The 25,124-nt window shown below is 32.0% G+C and overlaps 2 protein-coding genes across 3 annotated transcripts; both read right to left on the bottom strand.

Moving 5' to 3' along the window:
- Nucleotides 1-6,217: 6,217 nt before the first annotated feature.
- On the bottom strand, nt 6,218-10,544 carry LOC114388730 (PAP-specific phosphatase HAL2-like). Its single transcript, XM_028349378.1, has 3 exons — nt 10,052-10,544; nt 7,265-7,952; nt 6,218-6,826 (listed from the first exon to the last, which is right to left on the bottom strand). The coding sequence occupies exons 1-3, from the start codon at nt 10,455-10,457 to the stop codon at nt 6,523-6,525; spliced, it is 1,398 nt and encodes a 465-aa protein (XP_028205179.1). The 5' UTR covers nt 10,458-10,544; the 3' UTR covers nt 6,218-6,522.
- An 8,264-nt stretch (nt 10,545-18,808) lies between these two features.
- Nucleotides 18,809-24,843, bottom strand: LOC114388439 (lysine histidine transporter-like 8). Of its 2 annotated transcripts, XM_028348932.1 has the most exons (7): nt 24,508-24,843; nt 23,412-23,596; nt 22,891-23,276; nt 21,729-21,862; nt 20,996-21,423; nt 20,773-20,904; nt 18,809-19,768 (listed from the first exon to the last, which is right to left on the bottom strand). In XM_028348932.1, exons 3-7 carry the CDS (start codon nt 23,259-23,261, stop codon nt 19,283-19,285), a joined length of 1,551 nt encoding a protein of 516 aa, XP_028204733.1. In that variant the 5' UTR covers nt 23,262-23,276; nt 23,412-23,596; nt 24,508-24,843; the 3' UTR covers nt 18,809-19,282. The 2 variants fall into 2 exon arrangements, with proteins under 2 accessions (XP_028204733.1, XP_028204735.1); XM_028348934.1 differs by lacking the exon at nt 23,412-23,596.
- Nucleotides 24,844-25,124: the final 281 nt, after the last annotated feature.

Below are 25,124 nucleotides of genomic sequence, written 5' to 3'. Positions count from 1 at the left end.
TAAAAAATATAATTAAAAGAAAATATATTACTAAAAACGACCAACTATATTTTTTAATAAAAATTAGTAATCAATAAATTGGTAGACATTCAGCTACAATGCCATAATGACCCAAAATTGATACTATAAGCATCTACAACACCACACCTAAATTTTATTCAAAATCATATTCCGATGCATGAATTAAATAAAATTCCTTATAAATTTTTCAAGTTACACTGTTTTAACCTTTAGCAACTGTACAACTAAAAAAGTTCAATTTCCTTATAAGTCAATTTTATGTATGATTCGTTTGTAGAACTTTTGAAGAATTTTATGGTATGTGTAGCTCCTTTACACGGTATTGGCTAACCCAGAAGTTAAAGAAAAGGTAATTTTTAGCAAAAATATGATAGATAGTTAGATACACATGTCTCTAGTTGATTTTCAATTAACCTGGACAAGGGAAGTTAAGTATACGTTAATTACTTCACAACAAAAGTACCAGTTCAGGTTCATATGCAAAAGTTGTTGATTGGGTTGAAGCTTTTTCCAAATCGGTTTCTTCCTTTGAAGGCTGAACAAATTAAACTGTATTTGAAGTTTCTTGAGATACTGACACTGGCAAGTGGTCCATTTAGTGGATAATGGGATGGGATGACACATGGAGACTATGTTAGGCATTTGATCCTTCCGACATGTACAACTACTAGCTCATTTACAACATTATACAGAAATTCCACTATCCATTGCAGTCCTAGATAATCCCATCAAAACTCGACTTCCCATGTTCGTATCTCATTTCCCCAATCTCAGTTCTTACTCCCGTTTATATCCACCCATATATATTAGATATCAGTAATGCTATTTGGTATGAAGCTTCACTGAATACAAAATTCACTTGTTATATATATATATATATATATATATATTCGTAATGTACAAATTCGCACTATCCAGCATCTTCCATTTGATAATTATTTAATTACGTTATACTCTAACTCTCATGAAATTAAGAATGTTCATAAATTTATCTAAACTATTTTTTAAGTTATTAAACTGATTGACTGGATTTTTTTTAATAAACTGATCTAAAAAAATAAAAAACAAAAAAAATTAAAGATAAAAAACACTTATTTTCTTTTATCAATTTTCTTCCATAACTCAAATCAAATTGTAAACAAATGCTAAATTTGTATTAATTTTCCTAGTCTACTTCCAATAAACATGATTTACGATGATTGATAATTTTGAATAAACTTGTATATATTATGTATCTGTCTTTTTATTTAATGAGTGTCAGTCTCTTAAATGAAAATTAAATTAGCTATTAAAGAAATTCATCTCCTGATCTGGGACTTTATCTTACTTTAGTTAAGGAAATTTTATTTACTTGTTGACTACAAATTAATAATTAAAAGTCTTGCTCCTTAAAATATTGGTAAAAATAAGATTAAAACTATACATTTTTTAAAATTATGATTATATCATCATTAAAATAAAATATGATCATATCAATTTTTAAAAATAAGAATTATATATTTTTTTACTCTTTCTACTTCAATATATTTTTTTTATTAAACTACTTTTTACAAATTAAATTAAAATTTTCAAATGTTACTTTAATTTTTTTTACCTATTTACAGAAATACCTATAGAAAACACAATACTTACTAATATGATGTACATTATATATTGATATATTTTTTATAATGTTTCATAAATTTTTAATTACGATTTATCTAGTTTTATTAACAAAAAATATATTTTCACGTAACAAAATCTCATACAAATTCAACATGAGAGATATTTATGAACTTTACTGATTAATACATTTCAATTAATATTTTTAAGACACTCATTTATTTATGACCCATCGCGTCCCCTCTCCAAAAGAAATATTTGGACATCCACTAAGCATATAGTAGTACTATATTTTAAGTTTATCATCATGCCGTTTTATAAGGTTACATCTATACATTAAATTCATCCACCAAAAAAATCTATACATTAAGTTTGTCAACTTTGGAGGGTCTCTCACCGTCTCACGAGTCTCACCTGCTTCTGTCCAATATGGGAAAAAAAATTATAAGACTATGGAAGAATTAATTCTTCAATGTTATTTCTCCTTTATATTAATTATTACCCTTTCTGATCTATCTTATTTTTCGTACAAATTTTGATTTCATAGCCTTAATATAAAACTCAAATTAAAATAATATAGGCACAGAAGAAAATCTAGGTTTGAATCAAAGTAACTTTTACAAGACACCTGACATATTTTTCTAACAACAAATTTAACATAATAACACATAAATAAAACGTGTACGTTTATATAGTGTGTCAATGGATTTTTTTTTTCTGACCTGGAACAGTGGCACGTACAAGTGAAACTGAGGCTATGATGCAAATACTTGTTACTAAAAGTAGGGTCTTCATGTAAATTATAAAAATCTAATCGAAAAATTGAACAAATAAAAAATAAAATTATATTAAATTAAATTTAAAATATAATTTATAAAATAAATTTAATTTACTCTAAATTAATTTTATATACACACTTCCATGTGTTATTTATGAAACTAACATATCACTTGTCTAAAGTGAATAATAATGAAGTGAGTATAACTTTTTTATAACAAAATTATATTAATGTTACCGCCATTCTAGTCACCGTTATTTTAATTAATGTTCAGCATACAACAATTATCTCGCAACAACCCGTTTTAATTAAAGCTGTGCATGCATGGTTTGAAATCTACTAACCAATCGCAATGAAATGACAAGAACTTTTGCATCCTATGTCGTAGATAGATCGATTTTCCGCTTACCTTCGAACTTTCATATATTGCTGTCCTTTTCTAAAGGATGCAACATATTCTAGAGAAAATTGAATTATACGAGAAAATTAATATGTTCATATAGAGTTATAAAGAAAATTATCATCTTTATATTTTGTGTAATTTTTCTTAGAAAAAAAAAGTCTTATCAAGTTTATTTTATTTTTCAAGTTTTACTATATGCATAGATTGTCCTATTTCAAAGAATGCAGTAGTGTCAAAATTTAATAAGGATCTTAACCGATTCAAATTATATTAGTAGTTTAATGTTTTTCAATAAGATGTTAAAATACTAGAATATCTTAGATGAAATAAGTGCACGTCTGGATGTGCATCCGAGTAGTCAAAACATGTGTAACAGGTGAAATTTTTATGTCAAAATTATATTGAATACAATTTTTTGAAGTAATATTTAGACCCACGTCCAAACAAGCAGTAAATTGTTTATTTTTTTATGAAATTAAATAAACTTAATAAGCAGCTTATATACTGAACAAATTGCACAATTTATATAAACAAACACAATTGGCTATAGTGTTAAAACGGAAAAAAATCTATTAGGACTTTTTATTTCAGATAACAAAAAATGTCGAGTTATTTTTTTTTTCCTATTATACATTCTCCTCACCATTTCAATATTAAATTCATAAGTGAGTTTTAAAACGCTGAAAATAATACAATTTTAATTGACATAATTACCTGATTTTATCAAGGATTTGTGCTACGAGCTGTTTTTTATTATAACTTTTTCAACTAAAAATGCAACTCACCAAATATAAGTTAATTGAATTCCATAAACTACTACTTTATTGAGCAATATTAGGCACAGATGTAAACAAATACTTAGCCAAAAAATAAAGAAAAACACTTGACATTTGTTTCTCATAATGCTTCGGGGTGTCCCCAGTGACCAGACACATAAGTATGTGAGCAGCATGGTCGTTCATGAGCATAACATAACTATGCACATTTTTCTTTCATTCTCGTTGCCGAAGTACAAGGTTAATTCTTGAATTTGATAATTGAAACTTGAAAGTATGATAATTTTTGGTCGATCCTTTAGCAGACATGCAGTGATAGGACTAGTACTAGTTGGGATCTATATACTACTTTATAAGCGTCATTAATAACTCAAAAGTAGTAAAAATCAGCATTTTACTCCTCGAGTTCACTTTGAAAGTAAAAATAATAATTTAAAAGATGATTAACTGTTATATATTTTAATAATTTAAAATTTTAACTGTTAATTTTTTAATTAAATAGTTACAATTGCTCACTTTGTTTTAAAGTTAATCTCTCACTTTAGAGGAAATAACCCATGATTTATATATAAATGGAGTTATTTCCTCTAAAGTGAATTTTATAGATCAATCAAATCGTATAACTTTAAAGTGAAATTTAATTACCAGGTGGGGTTAAATTTTAAGTGTTCATTTTTTAATTAAATAGTTATAATTTCTAATTATATGTAATAACTTTCTAATTATGTCTAAATATAAAGAGTGAATCTTACGTATCAAACAAATCGTGTCAAACTTTTGCAGAACTGCTCAGCTAGATAAAAAACTTCGTACCCCATTGTCCAGAGGCTCTTCGCTATGCGAAGGTATGGGGGAGGGATGTTGTACGCAGCCTTACCCTTGCATATGCAAAGAGGCTGTTTTCCGGATTCGAACCCATGATCAACAAGTCACCAAGACACAACTTTACCGCTGCACCAGGGCTCGCCCTCTACTGCTCAGCTAGATAATAACATAAATTCAAATACTTGTACCATCCCTCAATCCATTTTGTAGAAAACTAAATTTCCGTCTTCTGATTTTTCTGTTCAATGAAATTACTAGGTGATATTATAATGCCAACAAAAGTTCTATAGTTTGTTACGTGCTAGTTATCTCCATATTTAAAAACAATTAATTATGAACTAGAAAGTTAAAACATTCGATTTTCCTAGAATCAGTCTCTTGGAAAAGACACAAAGAAAGAAGAGAATATATATATAAAAAAAAAGGTTTCTATCAGGAATTCACTGATTGTATCATCCCTACATATATAGGTGCATCCATGATGGAACCAAACACTAGCCACAATGTACGGTGTGATTGTTGAAATAAACTTGCCATATCACCCCCCACTGAACAAGTTGAAGACTTTGGGGAGCCATATTCAACAAGGTCGGGCCTATCACAAAGATTATTTTTACGACTTTCAAGTTTGGATATACTTTCTCCCTCTCTCTATCCATTTGTTTAACTTAAAATTCAAAAGGAAAGAAAAATTGTTTCATTTTATAATTACACTTGTTAAAAGAATTAAACTCGATATTATATTTTTGCACAGTTCAATTCTAGCAACATTACGCTCATTTGTCAAAGTGTATTTTACTGATTAAGACGGGGGCTACTTAGTACCAGGTTGCCCTCCTATTCTCAGGTAAGCTCTAAACAAGTCAAAATTCTGGTACCAAAAAATCAAATTGAATGCAATAAATGAAGTTTCTGACTTGTGAAACCAACTGTGTTGCACTTGCAGCCTCATCAACTACACGTGTTCATCTAACAAACATCTCAATGTGACCAATACGCGTTTCCTCTGCAGCCTACACCTGTCATCACTGCCAATGAATTAATACAGTGAGCATATCTATATAAGGTGTGTTTGGACTTTGGATCATGTCTTATCTTGAACTTAGGATGGGTTAAACATTATTTTTTATTAGTTATGATATTTAATTTAACATTGTTTTAAAAACATGATTCTAAGTTTTAGACTTTTCATTGAATTTGAAGCTCTTAGAAATAGCTTTTGAATCAACACTAACTTGAGTTGTATTATTAGTCATGCTATTTGTTCAATGTGTACTCTTGAACTCAAGTCATTTTAGTAATTGCCCACAAAATCAGTTTTGGTAGCAAATTTCCAAACAATAATCATATTATATACTACAAACTTATGTTTACTTACAATCAATTCTATAGAACCATGTTAATTCAAAATTAATTCTACAAACACCTCAATTCACTTTTAATATGAAATATGAAGAAGTACTAGACCGTGAACGTATGGAAAACAGAATGAAATTAACAGTAATTCATTGATAAAAAATTATATAAATTGTATCCGAATGCAGCCGAATGCGTTGTTCAATTAATTTAGCACTATCAATCGGCGAATTCCTTTTATATAGTTGTCAAACCGGCAGTTCCAAATATACGTATTCAAAATGAATTGATTCACCAAGTACGACCACTTTAATGTGTTCATGTGCATTTGCAGTCTTGCACGTGACCATATGATACACACCATGAAAATACATCTCCTAAATTTATTATTTTCTTTCTGATTTGTATATATGTGAAATGTTTGGGACAAAATAAGTAAAAAAAAAAGAACAATTGTACGACACAGAAGGTGAACAATTGTATAGAGTTGCAACAGTATACAAGTCCATGAATCCCTCTAAAGAAGAATCATTTTCAGTAAATGGCATTCAGTATGCTAAGAAATTATGACAATTACGTGTTATTATACTGGCAAATAATAGAATTGCAGGCTAACAAACTTATATATTGTTAGCATTACATAAAAAATAACTGATGGTAAGGCAGGGGGATTTATAAGATATTATGTAAAACAGAAAATAAAAGATGAATCATTATTGACATTATTTGCCGTGTATACATGTAAGTCAATAGAAGCAGACTCAAAGGCTAGAAGAGCCCCAGCTGGCATCAACCGCATCAATGATCTTTGCATGTAGTGTGGCTCCAGAACAAGCAACTATGCCACGATCAAGGCCTTCTAAATATAAGCCTTTTGAGAAGTCTAGGGGAAGTCCTCCAGCATCTGTTACCATCCCACCAGCTTCCTGAATGATGATAACACCTGCAGCATGATCCCATATTTTCTCCTTGTAACCAGCCCTTGCAAACTTCATGAAAACCTCAGCATCCCCACGAGCTATTGCTGCATATTTCACCATGCTGTATACCCTCAATGGTTGTTTCCTGCACACGTGATGAAAAAAAGATATCTTATAAAGCTAAAACTAAGCTAATAAATTATGTTGCATTTGTGTTTTTTTCCCTAAACTAAAGATATGTTTAATTTTTCATCATTTTCATAGAAATAAATGGGAATGTAACTAGTTCTTTGAGTAAGGAATATGCAAACTGCACATTACAAAAATTCTGCTTTCCATATCATATTTAATCAGCCTCTTTATCTCAGGTACTAAATTAATGATTGGACCTTACTCAAGAATTTTAAATTTTAATGTGCATCTAGTACTGGTTTAACAAGGATACTTGAAAAATAACAAAAGATAGGATTAGTGCCATGCTAATATGTTTATAGGTTGACAACCTCACAGGTAAAAATCAAGAGAGTAAATAGGAGAGGAAGAGGGTAATTGATACTGAGATTGAATGAAAAAATAAATGCACCTGAGACCAACACTGTGAGCCAGTCCTGCTGTAAAAGAATGGCTTGAATTGGCCTTCTCAACTGGTTCACAGAAAGTGGCAAGTGCAGGATTGTCAATGGAAGAGACAGAAACTTGTTTTGCATGGTTTGGCCACACAAACATCTTATTGACATGGAGCAGTGGTTGCATCCAAGCCTTCCCACTACCCTTTTTAGCATATAGCACACAACCTTTGTTCCAAGTTTCAGAAGTTGGAGGAGTCAACTTGGATATAATCCTATGATAGCGGTGATGATAACTTAACCATTCTTTCCTCATTGGGTAGTTAGGACATCCAAGAACACCAAGTTTCACTTCTCCATCCTCTATGAGTGCTAGAGCTACAGCATATTGATCTCCTCGTACAAATCCTAATGTGCCATCAACAGGATCCAGCACCCAAAATCTTCCAGTGGGACCCCCAGTTGAGTTACAGCGACTAATGATTTCAAGAACATCTGAAGTTCTGAGAGCTGATTTTGGCTCCTGAACTCCAAATCGAGGTGCTTCGGCTAGACATTGATTCACAGTTTCAACCACAGCTTCTAACAGTTCGGATGCATTAGCCTTGGAAAGAGTTTGAACATCTTCTTCAGCAACAATTGAGACATTTTGACTCCCTAAACATTCTGACAACATCCAGCTGACAATTGCTTGAACACTCCAATCTGTTTAAATAGCAAAATGAAGGGTAAATGAAACTTGTTGTGAGTATGAATGTATCAATCAAGCTCAGAAAGTTTTATCTGCAAAACACAACCATAACCAGACAAGCTTCAATCATCACATGACAATTTACAAGGAAATATATTGAGAGACGCAGCATAAATTTGATTATAGAATATAGATCTTTAGTTAAGTCATTGTAACCTATGATTATTCATACATTGGAACTTTACAAAGAGAATATGGTATGTGATCAACTTCACAATGAAAATCATGAATTCATGATTAATGAAATATATTTCCAATTTAGTTTACGCCTAATTCAAATCAATGCCAATAGCAGAATCTGAAGTTGAAAGCGTAAAATGACACCGAGAAAGGTCTAATCTAACCAGTCAATTGAAAAACATTTTTTTTTTCAATAGAGAACAATATCACCAGTCTTTTGGAAAACTTCTATTCTTTCTAAAGCAGAATGCTCTGCTTCCAAAGTCCTAGATACAGTTACACTTGAAAAAGTAATCAAGCAAGGTGTTTATTAGAACAAGGACCTATAGCCTCCACCTAGTATATGGTCTTTCCAAGAATCTTCTTGATAGACATCTGAAGGGATTATATAGGTTTTTTCTGTTAAAAACTTGAAAAACATTTTTTTCCTCCTCCAATGTTTTTTTCTTTGGACTATTTTAAATATGATATTTATCCTCTTCCTTTATATTCATTCTTTTGTTCTAATAGAATTTCTTATTTTGTAAACAAAAGGAAAAGTAAGTTTAGATATCCTTCTATTTTTCTTGGAGGACAAGAGATCAGTTTGCAACATAAGTAAAATCATATATCCTTGAATCTGAATTGATTCAACTAAAACTGAGGAAAAATAATATATTTACGCGTATCAGGGTAAACAATTCAGTTAAGTCAAAAGTGGTTTGCTTGTAGAGCAAGATGAGCCATTGAAGTCAGCATTTAAATATAGCAGAATATAAACCAAAAGTGAAGCATATGCTATTCTACCAGGAAGCCACATCCAATATGGCAGATCAACCAGCTGGTAGCACCAATATATGGACTTTAGTTCTTGTTACACTATTCCATTCCCCTTGTCTCTACCTTATTGAAAACCACTTTATAAGATAAAGAGTACCACTGAGGTTCTTTCCACTTTTATACCCTTTTTTTAGCAGTAATTTATAGTTTATAGTACTGTATAACAAAATAGTTTGAAAGACACTTTGTTTCACCAACCATATTATTTCCCTGTATTAGAAACGTGAACCTTTGAAAATCCATGAAGCCTCCAAATTCAAATGTCACTTTCCATACCAATGACTTTGTCTTGACTTAAAACCAGTTTAGGAAATAAGTATTGATTTGGTTATGTCCTCGTGTATCAGACAACAGAGACAGGGTTTGCATTCCACCCTTTTTGGTCTTTAAGAACCAAAGAACAAGCCACTTGTCATAATTTGATTGGATATGAATACAACTCAGGCAAAGCCGCAAAGGCCATAATGTGAAGTCTCCTCGCTAATTTAGTTATTTAACACACATAAACTATCTTTCAAACACATATTTTGACTAAAGTTCAGTATCCTTGACTCCTGCCAATGATTCCACTTTCTGTTTCAGCTTTTTTTATTTCAAAAGTATTAATGTTTATCAAATCTCAAATTTCATTAATTATTTTTCCCATGTATACGACCATTACAAGGAATATTGCACATACAACTTACTCAAAATACATTTCAACAAACAACAAATCACATTCACATCTTATATTAAATAAAAAATTATTTTTTACTAAATAAATTAATATTCTACACCTATTAAACGCTTCTTAATTTGTAAACTAACTTCAAATATCAATTGTTAAAAAAATCATTATTACCTCAAAGTTGGTGCAAGATAGCATAGTATCCAATGCACAAATCCACTTGGCAAATTGGGTTAAACCCATTTGCTTCAAAAACATTGTTTTGGGAAAAACAAGCATACTTAATTAAAAAACTAGCCCCCACCAACAAAGAATTCAGAGCAAAAACAGAGAATTATGAGAACCAAAAGCTTTAGCAAACTACCAAGTTCAGAAAACAACATTCACCTGCAACTGTAACCGGAGAATTGTCGTCCTTGGACTGAACCTGACGATGATTTGTCCCAGCGTTGGAAATCAAAGTGTCCTGCACTCTCTGGCAGAGGGAACACGCCATTTGCACTGCTCTAACAGCCACCTCCAATTCCTTGGAATATTCCTCTGACTCTGATAATTCAATTTCAGGCAAAGAATCCAACTTTTTATGCTCGTCCTCCATCACAGGAGAAGAACAAATTTGGTCGAATTTCGATACAAAACCAATGTGCTGCTTTGAGAGGTTGCAGGGCACTTTATAGTTGTTGGACCATGAACCTGATTTTACTAATTGGTTGGTCACTGTGAACAACACATCATCGTATCCCTTTCCCATACGTGGGATTTTTGTAGCAAAGCTTGGAAAATATGAAGACATGTCAAGTGTACAAAAAAATCTCGCTCTCTCTCTCTCTCTTATCAATGTTGGATAGTGAATTTTCTTTTTATAATGTTGAAAGTGAGAGAAGCAAAAACCGAATGGGATATTAATTGGTACTATTTGACAGCAATGATGATAATGAATGATCAACCCTATTTGTAACGACCAGGGAGAGTTCAGATTTCACTGTATTATTATTATTATTATTAGGGCTGCTTTAAAAAATAAAAAATGGGTATCAAGTTAAAGTGGATTTGTTTGGATTGGATGATTGGTATCGAATTTAAATTTTAAAATGCTCTTTTTTAATATTCGATAGAATCTTTTGTTGTTTATTAGGTAAAAGGTAAAGATAGATTTGAGTTGAGGTCTTCATCGTCCTAAAAATAATTTATCCAACAATGACAAGGAAATGTTAGAAAACACCCCTCTCATCAAATAAATAATAAATAAAACAGAATTGCATCGCGGCAGTACGGAGAAAAAGTATTTTTTTAGTTGTCTGCTGCATATTGCGCCGATTATGTAACAACAAAAATATTGTGACAATTATACTTTATCATTCAACTAAGTGTTAATGGAGTCCTCTAAAACCGCAAAACCTATTTGGTGATTTCATGGTCCAATCCAACTATTAATCTTTTTCAAAATGTTCAACTCTATTTGACTAATACTAGTACATTATCACCCAGGCACCTATGAAAATATGTTATCCTCAACCTATCGTGAACGTGATAAAACTTGTTTGCATTCTGCCTTCTTATTTGTCTTAAAATTGGTTTTTTTTTTTTTTTTTTTACTTTACCAACCATGCAAAGTAGGAAGACTGTTTTAGTTTTTTTTTTAAGAAATGTTTTGTTGTAAAAGAAAAAAAAAATTGTCTTGTAATTGATAAAGTGAATTGTTTTTCGGTGAACACAAATAGAGTAAATTATGATTGAGTGCACACCTACACATAAAATCTTGCCTTGTGATGATTTAATGGTAAAGGATTTGGGTACTTCATCTCTGGATTAAAACTCTTTACCCTCTTTAATGAAGAAGGAACAGAAGTGTAACAAATGAGTCATAATGAGCTCATAAAGACATTACACATAACCATAATCATAATTGGATCTAATCGGTCACTCTCTTGCCGCATTCGGAAATGTAACCAATGAATTTAGTCACTTGGGTCAATAAAGGAGGCTAATTAGTGACAACAATCACCATTGAAGGAGGAGCAAAATCAGTGCTGGTCCTGAGAGCGATAGAGGACTACTGTCCAGGGTCCCATTTTTAAAGGGAGACCAATTTTTTTAGTCTATACTTTATATAAATATTATAATAAAAATTTATAAAATTTAAATTAAATAAAAAATACTATAAAAACAAAATAATTACCTACAATTTGTTTCAGGGAAACAATGGTCAGTAATTAGTCTACTAAAATATTTCAATTTCTGGACAAAAACCAATTTTGAGAAAATGAATTGGTAAATTATGCACAATATTGAACAAAAATGATATTTTAAATAATCTTAATTATGAACAGATTATTAATAATTGTACACAAAAAATACAAAAATTAATTTTTAAATGATTACGATGCATAATTAATTAAGATCGTCTAGAACAAAAAAAATCTCAAGACCTATCCTACCGACCCTGAGCAAAAATATAAGTTAAGATGTAAAAGTATCCAAGTTCAATAGTTTGGCCGGTGATATTACTTTTTTCTTTTCAATGACTGATGCACCAAATTGGTACATAGTCACTGTGCGGTTGATGTTTGTGATTTGAAACTCAAAACTGTTTTTTCTTGGACGATTCGCGAATCAACACAGTAACTTGATTAAGGACCAGTTTGGATTTCTCCTATTAAAACGTGACACATTTTTCCTTACAAATCCAACGGCTGAGATCTACTAATACATTTTGTTTTAATGTTGTTGGATGGAAGAAAGATTTTCAGTTCCGTCTTGCCGCAAATACAAACGGACTTTTAACACAGTCGCATGAGCGTGCGAGAGTGTGAAAGAAAGAAAACACAAATCAGCCACCAGAAGCGAAAGATTAGAACACTGATTAAGCTGCTAATGTTGAAAAAACTTGAATAATTTGAAGAGTATAGTCATATTGTTGGCACTATCAGGTTCTAATGATAATGATGTAAAGCTCTTGTTATTTCTCAGATAAGCAATTCTTTCATGACGTGGAGCATATGGAAGTATGATCTCATCCAATCCTTTTCATGACGCGCATGTATATACCAGTTGATCTATTAATTATACGTGGTCTTTAATTTTGATGAGAGTGATATTTTGTTGCTGTAATCAATGGTTAATCAAACAGAGTTTACCTGCTGATTGTTGTACATGTATAGATGATGCTACTTGTTGGTTTTGATCCAAACCATCCATGTTCTTCTAAGCCCAGGATATATCTGGGCTTCCTGTTTGGGCCTTGACCCACCAGCGTGACGGAAGCAGATTTTTGTTTTGGAGATTTCTTCCTGAAGAAGGGTTTCGTTAGAAAAAGGAAATGCCCTTCGGTTTTTTGTTAACAACTAAATATTCATCACTTCTCTCTCTCTCTATCATTACATGGTAGGAAGTTTTTCGGTGTGAATAAAATACGAATGAATGTGAAAGAATTTTATCAGTTCAATAATAAATTAAAGCATATTTTAGATAAAACATTTACTACACATATCATGCTGAGAAAAGCTTGTTGTCTACTTCTTGAGCCTTCACTGTCCTGTCGTGTAACTACCCTTTTTTAGTTCGTCCATGAGGTTGTAAAAAGATAAATAAGGACAAAGTGTGTTTTGTAAGTACTCATCTCATGTCTTTTGTAAGTACACTTCAAATTTTGGTTAACAAAAAAAATTTTAGTGTGTTTGATTTCATGTTTAATATTCAAAAATTTCATTGAAATACTAGCTAACATAATTTTATGTACATGTTTGATTTCATGTTTAGGAATAGATTCTAAGTCTAAAATTAATTTTAAATTAAAACACCTTTAATTAGTTTTTACATTTATTAACTTATATTTAGATTAAAAACATTTAAATTCAAATCACATTATTTCAAAATCAGTTTTATCAATCATCATCCAAATAGGAGGGATGAAAATAAAAGAATGAACAAAAACAAGTGAAAAATAAAATATAAATTAAAGTTGATTGGAGAGAACAGAAAAAAGATAAGAAGAAAAGAGATACAAGTGAAAATAAGTGACAAATAATGGAGTGGATCTCAACATTTTTAAAATTATTTTTACTCTTTTTTTTCTTTTTTTTTTGCAGAAAATATATATGTATTAATAAAAGTACTAGCAATACCATGGTAAGTAGACTCAAATAATGCTGCCGTTATAACATAATATTTTTTACTCTTACCAAACAGCTCAACTCAATTCCATCTTCTTTTTCCGTCTATTAATTTCTCTCTTACCAAATAACCTCTTAGAGTTTAGTCAAAGTAAACAATCCTACTTCAGATACAGCATTATCATATTTTTTAGTATAATTTTGTGCATGAAAAAAAGTATATTTAAGATACTTTTAATAAAAAAAAATGTATATTACGATGTTACTTCCTTCATAGTTTCTTATCGTGTGCGTTAAAGCTGTGTGTCAGTACCACAGAAGCTTAATTAGTGAAAATAGATATCAGGGATCCGCTTTTCAAATATAAGAATCTTCTTTAATCAACCTAAGATCAATTGTAGAAAACAAGCCGTGATCGATACTCTCCACCGTAGTGTAACTAATATAAGCAAATTCAGTTAACTTAATTAATATTAATTACTTTAACAGTGAGAATGATTTCTACAATTGATCCTCCCAAGATATGCGCAGCTTGTCTAAATGCAATGTGACAATTGAGAATGTATTATTAAGTGCAACTTCTCCACCTAAATTAAATTAGTTTTTAATCAATTTTAAAATAGTTCTAAGAGTCAAACTAATTTTGAATTAGTTTTTAAATTATTTATTTTTTAATAAAAAAAATTAAATGAAAATCAGTCTGATTAATTGAATTGATTTATAAAAATAATTGGATTAACCGAATTAATTTTATAGAATAGTGCACTTATTTTTCTTAAATTAGTCTAAAAAAAGTCAATTCAAGTTAAGTTAAATTTCATTATAATTTGATTCAATCTAAACTTTTTTTTTTCACACCACTGGCCCCAGCAACATTTTTCCCTATAATATCGGGGACAGAATCAGAGAGATGGGCATTGGGTAGCACAATTCAACTACAAAGGCTACTTGAATCGTCTTAGGTAGTGGCTTCCCTGACTAATTCCAAAAAGCGTCTGTATCATTCAGTTTTAATTGGATCTACATGCTTAAGATTTATCAATTTAGATGCTAAATGAATCGACTCAAATATAACATTACTATATAATTTGTATTAGATCTAAAAAAATATAATAAATTATATTTTCACACTTAATGTTTTTGGACTTTACTTCCTTTTTTAGAGACACGACCTACTAACGTCAATTGGGTCATCTAAAAATTTGAATAGAGACAGATGGCCACAATTCAGTATCCCCTGCCACTGTTGCTCATCTTTCTTATTAGACAAAAAATGCTGATAGGAAAACGACACATCCAATTTTGTGGATTTGTCTATCATGTGTTGTTAGCAATGGAACGCAGATCAGCAAAGAAGCACCCACCAGGGATAGTCCCAAGAGAGATACCAAGAAACCAGCCCACTATCAAGATTATGTCTGAATCACACAGTATATTCTTGCTGAGTAGATATTAGGATAATAGCAATTACAATTCTGTTATAGGAAATTGGTTTGAGACAATAACCAATTCTGTTATAGTTCCCTTTTCAAGTTAGTTACAGGGCAGCTGGATAATTATTGAAATTCAGCTTTATTATCAAATTCCATGTTATAAATACAGCATGAGTAATAAAATCAGCAAGAAGAATGTTTACCTTTAGCTTGTAGCGTGTAGTAGATAATTAAACTCCTAACAGTCTTCAATTTGATTTTCTGTTTGGCTCACGTTGTCTGTCTCGGTTGAAATGTTGGGTGTCTCATTCTGGCAGTGACATATATTTTAGAGTGACGACTCACTTCGGATCAAACCATATCTACACTTCTCTCTAAAGGTGTCAACTTGTCAAAATATATTTTTTCTAATTTTATTATTGATTGAATTCACACGTGACAGCACAAGTGAGGAACATAGAAAGTCATGTATATATGGTCAAAGAAAGAGTAAAAAAAGCAAGTGGGAAGGGATTTGAATGAAGTATAGCCCCAAAGCGAGGCACTTTAGTAACATGCGGTCTATATAATAGGCAAACGTGGAAGGTCTAGAAGTAGAAGAAAAGAAGCAGATTTGGGTGAGATGAAGGATGGAAAAAGCTTTCCCAGGATGTTCTCTGGGCGTCCAATTCCAAAGAGGGGACAAGTGAAGGTTGCAGTTGTATTGGGCTTGGCTCATTCCATTGCTGCCATCTTTTGTTGTGGTGCTAATGAGTACAACAACTCTTGAGCAATGAGTTCAGTATCATTTAGCTGAATTTGCATAATTTTTGTACTTATCAAGTGGAAGCATTTTGTGATCTGAACTTTATTTATTTAAGCATGATCGCTGTCCACATGCGAAATCTTTAATTTTAGTTAATTGAGCAACCCTTCAACACTCTGCTCTGTACTTAACTAAATTAAGGAATTAACCATGTTGATCTTTTGTAGTTGGGCTAAAGAATTGAGCTTTGTTATACTATCATCTTTTGAAGGTCAGCTAGCTTAACATCCTGGCAGGAACAAATTTACCAATTAAAATGTACTATTTATTAAAAGAGTTAAAATGCTCGCATATTATAAATAAGAAATAGAGAGGTTCATGAAAGTGAAGTGATTTTCTACGCTCAAAAGAAAAGATCAGAGAGAGCGTTATGGAATGGTGAGTTGTGGTAGAAGCCACTTTTGATTTTGATTTTGATTTTGACGGAGTTGCCATTAGCTAAACGACAAAACCCAGGCTCAGAGATTCTACAGCACAAAGATCACACCATTACTATCACTAAGGCTTATCTTAATCCGATTAAATTATAAACAAATACTTTATTTACTACTTCAAATTAATAATAAATAATATTTTAATTTTTTGTTTATTTTAATATTTTTAAGAACTAAGTTAAGTTATTACTAGTTAGTACTTTTTTTAAGTATCATATAAGATTAAATTAAATCAAATAACTTTTTCACACATCAAATTGAGTACAAATAGATATCATGAATTTGATACCTTGGATTTAATATGCTAGAATTGTATGAATTGTTATTATTTTATTATTAAGTCGGAATGAGCATTTTTTTAACACATTGATATTTTTACATCACCATTTTTGCATCATATTTAAATTATAGTACTTTATATATATATATATATATATATATATATATAAATAATTTATATTTTGGTTTATCTACTAATTTGTTTACACTAATCAAACGAAAAAGTAATGTGAACATTTTTAGGAGCGACTATATTCATTTAATTTTTGCATATAAGTTTTAAATATTTTTCTTTCACGAGATTGGAAAATACTTTCCTTTAATTTCCGTTTGCAATATGTGATCATTACATTTCAGTAGCAATAAAAACAAATGATAAATCTTGTAAAAATAATAATGAATAATGTATTGTAATAATGCATATAAATTCAAGTGTTCTTACATTAAAAAAAAAATAAAAAAATCAATGTGTTCGCCTAGAGAGTAGCATCGGGCCCCCTAAGTTGACCTCTTTCTCTTCTTTTATTTTTTGTTTTCATAAATATCCATTGACCACTCGACTCTCCTTTTCCAATTTTGACTACATGTGTCTTCCCCCACACCTTCTTCTGCCTCTCACTCTTTTCACTCGAGTAATATACAAATGTAATTGACGAATACTTCCTCCGAATTTTCCATTCAAATCAAGCACCAATTATTCATCAATAGTATGCATTATGTAATCTTTTTCCTTTCAAAAAGCAAAATATGTAACCTCTTCTGTCATCAGCATTGAAATTTTATAATCTTTAAGCATCCGAGTCACTGACGATAAGCATGTTATAGGCAATTCAAAACTTTTTCTGACAAATCCGTATAAAATAATAACTTTTGTTAAAATTAATAAATCATGTCCTATATAAAATACGTAATCTCTTGTGTCATCAGCAAATAAATTGATAAATAACTTGATGAATAATCTTAACAACTCGGAAAAAAAAAACTGCCCCATTGACGCATAAACAAAAACTTTTGTTCCATGAGATGATAGTGATTATTAGGAGAGGACAAACTAGTGTGAGTGTGCTGCTTTAAAGCTCTTGAAAGGAAAAATAATTGGATAAACCTTGAAAGGTCAAGACTCGAAGAATACAAGAGCAAGTTGAATAATATAACGGAAGACATTATTGGGGAAGTTGGTCCATAATTGACGCAACGGCTTAAACAATCTTAAAGGCATTTGAACTTTGAAGTACAATTCTTACTTAATGATTTATTTCTTTAATTTTGTCATCTCTCTTTAAAGCACATCATCAACCACATATGCGAGATTTCAAGTGGTATGCATAGTGCAAAATAAAATTAGCATAATTAAATTGTCTAGTATAGCTGTTAATATTTATATGAGCTAATTATTAGGTATAGGTTTTGTTCTAGCCAAACAGTCACCTTTTGGAACATGATCCAAGGACTAATAGCTGTTATTCCAATAGTATTATAACTCTAAAATGTGCTACGTATAGCTGTATATTGCAATTAGTTATTTTAGTTTTCGTTAAGTAAATTATTAGAATTTTTTTATCAATAAATATTAATTATTAATTTTTATTAATATTGTTAACGAGAGATTCAAACAAGTAATTTTTTTTTCTTTCATTCTTCTTTCATCATTAGACCAATCTTATATCTCCTATTACTGCTACTTACTTTCCTATTTTGTTTTTATACCAACAATTAAGAATTATTTTTCCTCACTTGCTGCATCAAAAATTAAATCACAAGCTTAGTTCTAATCAGATTTGTAATATGAATATCCTTACGTTTTGTGACATTTTAGGATTCTATTTTCTAGTACCGAGACCAAAATGAACTCCTTCTTCTTCCATCATCTCTTCTAAGACTATGTTCCAATATCTTTTTGTCATTTATATTTATCCCCACACTTTTCTTTTATTTCAAAATTGAAATTCTATCAATTTTTTGAAATGAAAGAGGATAAACAATGTGTCTTAGCAAGTTTGTTTTTCACTAGATTGATAGAGAAGATTTATCTGCTCCTCATTAACCAAATTAATAGTCACCAGTACAGAGAGAGAGAAAAATTGAAAGGAGGATTCGCTGAGAAATTAACTTTTGAAATCACACGGGTTACAACGTACAAATAATTTGAAAGAGTTTGACGATTTTTGTTGGGGGAGGGGGGGTTGTTCTGGAGGTCTCTACAAAAATGAATAAGAGCAAACCATTAAATGTTCTAAACATAACAAGCTATATCACCCAGTGAAAAGAGAACCACAACAAGAGGAACGGTGAAGGCATGGAGAGATACTCTTTAAACTTTAGTAACTTGCAAGGTCTAACTCTGTCTCCACTTAGACATACAAGGATCATTCTCTTCATTAATTATTGGCTTTCCTTTTACCACCACTTCTCACAATACAACCAAATCTTCCACCAAAGATAGCTTAGGGCGGAAGAAGACATGCACTAACTATATTATTAGACCATTGGGAAACGCCTAAAGAGTAGCATTACCATATAGTGCATGTGCATTTGCATGGCCTATTATTAAAAATTCAATTGGGCTTGAAGAATTTAAGTTTAAGCCCATCATTGACAATGCTCCAAATACCTCCAATGGAAAAGGCCAAGCTAAAAGCAACCCCCAGCCAACCCAGAATCCAATTGAAGTACCAATTGAAGCTATATTTTGGTGGCTGCTTAATGAGAACCCACATGAAGCAAGGGTATGCAAAAGTGACTGGAAGAGTGAGTCCTCCCAACAAACCAGCAAGACTTGAGAGGAAGGGAAGTGCCACTCCTATGAAGAAGGAGACAAATCCATAGAAGACTCTAAAACCTGATCTCACCCATATGGAGCAGGGACGGTTTGTCCTACTGGTGTAACCAGCTTCAAAACTGTCAAAAGCAGGCATTGAGTATATCTGGAAACTGCTCAAACAGTTGAACACAACAAGAAGGAAAGCTAAGGCTAGTATTCCTCTTGAGATGTCATGACTGTGAAATGCATACAAAGCAGTGAGAATCCCTCCAGGAGGCATCTGTAAGAAAAAAATTGGAAAAACTAAGGGTGCTGCATGCATGATGAATACAATTATCATTATTGAAGTAATATAAAGAAACAAGTTTAATTTATATGCACCATAAATAAAAACTATCAGAGGCGTCAGTCCCCACTCCCAAGATGGTTCGTTTATTTGTTAAGTATGAAATATAATTGTGTAACTTTATATTGTCTTGCGCAATGGTTCCTAAAATTGCATATTGTCTTGCAGCACTCCTAAAATTTATGGATCAATTGCCTAAAATAACTTAGAAATAACTCTATAGAATATTAACCGTGAAACAGTACAACAATCATGAAATTTATAACAAAAATTAATGTCCTGCTTTATTTTTTTTCTTACGTTAAGGATTCAAAGCTCCCGTGATATAATCTTTTCATTTCTACCATGATTAACATAAGTTATCTTTCGTATATTATAAAATAAATATATTTTATATAGATATCATATTATTATGTCATAAATATGTATCGTTGTTATAGAATTTAATGACTTTCAATTATTAGTATATACAATGACTTTTTTTTTTTAGATTGTAAGATCCTATTAATATGAGTTTTATTTATTGTTATTGTGTATAAGAAAGTTTAACTCAAGTAATTAAATAGTATGTGTGAGTCATAAACTCACTGATATTTGAGTTTGATTTCTAAAAAAAAAAAAAATTAATTGTTATTATGTTCGTAAGATGAGCCTTCCAAAGTTTGTAACAAAAAATTAATAGAATTTTTAGGGAGTAATATTTAAATAATTATAAAATAAATAAAAAAATTCAATTGTCCCTTGAATAGACTTCTCGATCCATCCCTACATATATCTAATAGTAATTCACCTTATATATTGTCAAATCATATTTAATGAATTGGATGATATCGTAAAATAATCAAATCTTATTAGATGGCTGTGTAATACACTGACATTTCATATAAAAATCAGTTGTATTTCTGTGGCATCAAGAATCTAGTTTTCAGTTTACTTACTTGGTTGCCATACGCCCAAAAGCCACCAATAGCAATAGGGAAGAGGCACATTGCAATGAAGAAATAAGCAACCTTGGCTCCTTTCCACATTGGCACACGAGCCGGGTGCTTAAAAGTTGAAGGCATTGTGGACTGAATAAAATAGAGCATATCTAAATCACTAGCTACAGAGAAACAAAATTTTAGGCAAAACTAGAATAATTTATTGTCAACTCACAAGTACCTGAATTTCTAGGGCCAAATTGTGGCCTCTGAAAGAAAAGGCTATAATTCCAAGTGCATTCATGGCAAGAAATACAGAAGCAGAAGGTTGTGCCAAAGATAGGGGTTCATAGGAGATGGAGGGTGGCCTTTGTTGGCTTACAGAGAGTACCCAAACCATGGTGGAGTAAGTTATGGCTGTCACTGCCCCAATGAGTGAGAGTCCTGCAATTGAATTGAGGTTTGGAAGCTGAGACAGGACAATGGATAGAGAAGTGAAAACCAAGTACCATTCCACTGTGGTTAAAGGATTTGAAGTACAAGTGGGACCACAAACTATTTGGAAGAACAGTTTCATGGTCTCCCCTCCTATAAGAATCAAAGCTGTTGCAGTTCCTGCTGACAAATAAACAGTTGGGAAGAGAGCAAGCCAGACTCCTAATCTTTCCCCTGCAAAAGAAGGTACAAACTAACCATTACATAATACACATAGGAATATGATGTAAATATGTAATATCCTTTTCAAATTATGCAATACAAGTTTTAGGACAGCTATATGTGTCTAAATTTTCAATCTAGTTTAAGTAGCCAGCAAGTTCTTTGATGATGGCTTTAAATCCAAAAACGCAAGTTTTAGGGCCATATATTAATCAGCTATGCTACAAAACATTTCAGCATTGTTAATTAATTAGCCTTTTTTTAACTATGTTACATCAACTTGCTAGAAAAAGTAATCGAGGGAAAGACAAGCTTACCAAATGCTGCTTGTGCTAGCTCCACATATCTGTTGTATCTTTTACCTGGAACTGCTTCGTGAAGCTGAACCAGAATCCATAACGTGTAAAGTTGCCAACAATATGCTATGGTTAAGGAAAGAATTCCCCAACTCCTGCAACATATTTGGATAAAGTATTTCCAAGTGGGCTGAAATATTTTTCATAAAATAAATTGGACAAATTCCATATTCTATAGTGTATACAAACTTTTCTAATCAACTAAATTGGACAAATTTCATATTCTATTAGTCTCTATACTATTAGACGTCTACAAATAGAAAGATAGTCAAAGGACAGGAAAGTTGCTTCCAGAACAGTATTAGAAAATGGAAATTATGATAAAAAGATGCATTCACTAATCAATTGAATGACCAACATTAGGGGCCCCTCTATTTCACTAAAAAGAGATAATATGGACAAAATTATAACTGTTCCCCAGAGTCCTAGACAATGGTGAGTTGATTGAACTTTGGGAAAAGCAAAAAATAAAGGGCCAAATTGGCAAGCATCTTGATGCCGCCCCACCCCACCCCCTTGTTTGAAATTCTTTCCATTCAAGCAATAAAACCTACGATGAACTTCGATATTTGTAAAAGGCATGCCTCGCAATTCAAAACCATCTTACTTTCATGCGTAGGGCCAAGACAAGGAGACAATATTTTCTTTTTTCTAGAGAATGAAAGTAAAGTTTCTCCTACAAATATAAGAGAAAGAAAACAAAGAAAATTCGCATGCATATTACAAAGTAAAGCATGGGATATTCCTTCATATTGAAAAAAAAAAAAACTTTAGTTAAAACGGCGTGCTGTCATTTTGGAAGATAGCAACAAGCTAATTTGACTAAAATCAAACGAACTTAACATGGGGGTAAGATACAATCTACACGTAGGAAGGTTAAGAAAATAAATTAAATTGTACAGTAATATTTTTTCCCTTGCCACAAATTTGAGGAAAAAGATTAGAAATTATATTGATATGATAAAGTATGTCACAAATTCCTTCAAGTAAAATTGTAAAAACAAGGAAGCCATGAATAAAAAAAAAATGCATGCTGTTTCACAACAGAAATTTTGACCAGTGCAGTTGAACTTGAACATATGCAAAATGTAATGTAACGTGGTGAACAGCTAGGAAAAGTTACCAGCCAAGATAAGCAAAAGCAACGGGCAAAACGAGGGCCTGAAAGCCAACACCAGCATTGAGGTTGTGAAATGCAGCATAGTGAGCATTTCCATTGCGAGACTCGGTGATGGGAAGCCAAGCATCTTGAGGGTTGAGTTTGGTAAGGTGTCCCACTTCCTCCAAGTAACCCTTCATGTTTACAAGCACTCTCTTCATTGGCGTCCCTATTGGACTCAGAAACCTTGGTGATATAAAAGAAGTTGGGGTCCATGATTTTCCTTCCTTTGATGCTGCTCTTGGTGACCTCTGCCCTGGTGTCAGTATCTCCGGGGTTGACACCCTTGGTGTCGCCGGTATAGATATCAGTTCTGTTTCTGGTCTCTCCTCCATTTTATATCACTCCACCTTATTACAAAAAACTAAAATTCTTAGACACACACACATATATAAGGTACAAGTGTGGTTGCCTTATTCATAGATTGCCTTCTATTGGAGTAAAGGAAAAGAAAACCCCATGATAGTAATTTGGAAATAGATTACCTGCACTCACGCATTCACACAATCGTGAATGTGGACTGTCTAATTTGATCAGACAGTTAGTATTTTAAATGTGTTTTTTAAGTTGAATTTACTAAAATAATTCATCAACTGTTGAATCTTTATGACAGTTCTAATCGTCTAACTGCGTGCATGCGTGCTTCCTCCGACCACAAGGAATCCGGATCCTGGTAATTTGGAAAAGTCATGATACAGCAACACTTGCTATCATGCTAATAATACGCAATTACGCATCCTATTATTGCTTAGTTGTCAAAAGTTTTATACAATCTTGTTCGACAAAACTCGCAAAAGTGATATACTTTAATGACCAAAATGTCATAGAAAACAAATTAATCATTGTTACAAGATCAATTCGTAATAAGCATGAACATTCACAATTGCTAACAATAGCTTCCCGACACTTGATTAAAGGAGGAACATCAAAATGTCATGAAACAGAACACAATATATCGAAACCCAATTTGCTTACAGAGCTCCTTAGTTTATCACGAGTAAATGGAGCTAAGCTTATGCCCTGTTCGCAGTTTTGGGTAAAAGTCATATACAGGCACACTCAAGTCAGAAATTAAAGCTTCTTCAACCAGGATAACAAAAACTACACGCTTGGAATAGAATCTGAACTCACTTTGGATTTGTATGAAGGAAAGTGAGATACACAAAAGCCATTAGGAAATTCTCAAATGGGGATTTTGCAAATCCCATAAGGCCATAATGTATACACTAACATGCTTGTCATAAAGACTAGTTTTTTTGCAATCAAACACTCTTCCAGATCTTGTTTCACTTGGATTTTATGATGGTATGAACGCACAGGGAAAACACTTTTTACATATGTTAAAGATATAAACAATAACCATTTTCTCCATCAATTTTTTTTTTCAACCAACTCATGGTCACTTCACTAGCCCGAGTCCCATACTCCAATAACAAAAAAGAACCATAGTTCCGTGACCATGAAGAAGAGAACCAGATACTAACATAATGAATGCAACACTACACATAAAGAAGCAGTGTTTTCAGAATGACTGAACCAAGAACAAACAAAACATGCAACACCATGAAAGTAAATAAGTACCTTGATATACACCCACGCTTGGAATGAGAGTAGAGGAACTTAGATCACAAGAATAAGAAGCTGCGAGTGAAAGTTCAAAGAAAGCCAGACATGGTAGGAGAAAATATCACAAACGCAGTCTTCTTTATGAACAACAACTCAGAGTGATTGAGTTCTTCTTCACTCAAGTAATCTTTCTATAACATCCTTTTTTAATTTGTAAAACTTTCTTTGGAACTAGGTATTGATGGTGTATTCCATTGTCTTTCTCGAAGTGCGGCTATATAATAAATAAATAAAAGAGAAAAATGACGTTGGTACGAGAAACCATAATGTTGTTTACGACTTTGTTTACTTTGTTTGAGGAAAAAAGAAAAAGAGTCCTTCTTTCATGTGTCTGTCTCTCACTCTCACTTTCACTGGGTTGCAGAGACAGGCATAGTAGCACAGTGTGTGTTGTGTTGTGTTGGTGGGGACACAGTAGCCGAAAGGAAATGCATGTGGCCGTTGATCATTCAGGCGGTAGGCCACGTGGACCAACTCAACGGCGCCGATTGGGTTCTGCCCGAGTTGACTGCTTGGCCCACTGAATCAATGTCATTGTGAACGTGAAGTGAAGGCAGCTAGCTAGCTAGTGC

The sequence above is a fragment of the Glycine soja genome, chromosome 15 (genome assembly GCF_004193775.1).
Source record: "Glycine soja cultivar W05 chromosome 15, ASM419377v2, whole genome shotgun sequence".
NCBI lineage: Eukaryota > Viridiplantae > Streptophyta > Magnoliopsida > Fabales > Fabaceae > Glycine > Glycine soja.
Note: the sequence above shows the minus strand (reverse complement) of the source record. Positions and strands in the feature narration are given on the sequence as shown.

Coding starts and splice junctions, on each gene's coding strand:
- LOC114388730 (XM_028349378.1), bottom strand. CDS start 10,457: ATGTCTTCATATTTTCCAAGCTTTGCTACAAAAATCCCACGTATGGGA. Junction 7,953..10,051: donor TTCTCCGGTTACAGTTGCAG/GTGAATGTTGTT, acceptor CTATTTAAACAG/ATTGGAGTGTTCAAGCAATT. Junction 6,827..7,264: donor GCTCACAGTGTTGGTCTCAG/GTGCATTTATTT, acceptor TCACGTGTGCAG/GAAACAACCATTGAGGGTAT.
- LOC114388439 (XM_028348932.1), bottom strand. CDS start 23,261: ATGGAGGAGAGACCAGAAACAGAACTGATATCTATACCGGCGACACCA. Junction 21,863..22,890: donor GCTTTTGCTTATCTTGGCTG/GTAACTTTTCCT, acceptor AATATGTTGCAG/GAGTTGGGGAATTCTTTCCT. Junction 20,905..20,995: donor ATTTGGCCCTAGAAATTCAG/GTACTTGTGAGT, acceptor TATTTTATTCAG/TCCACAATGCCTTCAACTTT.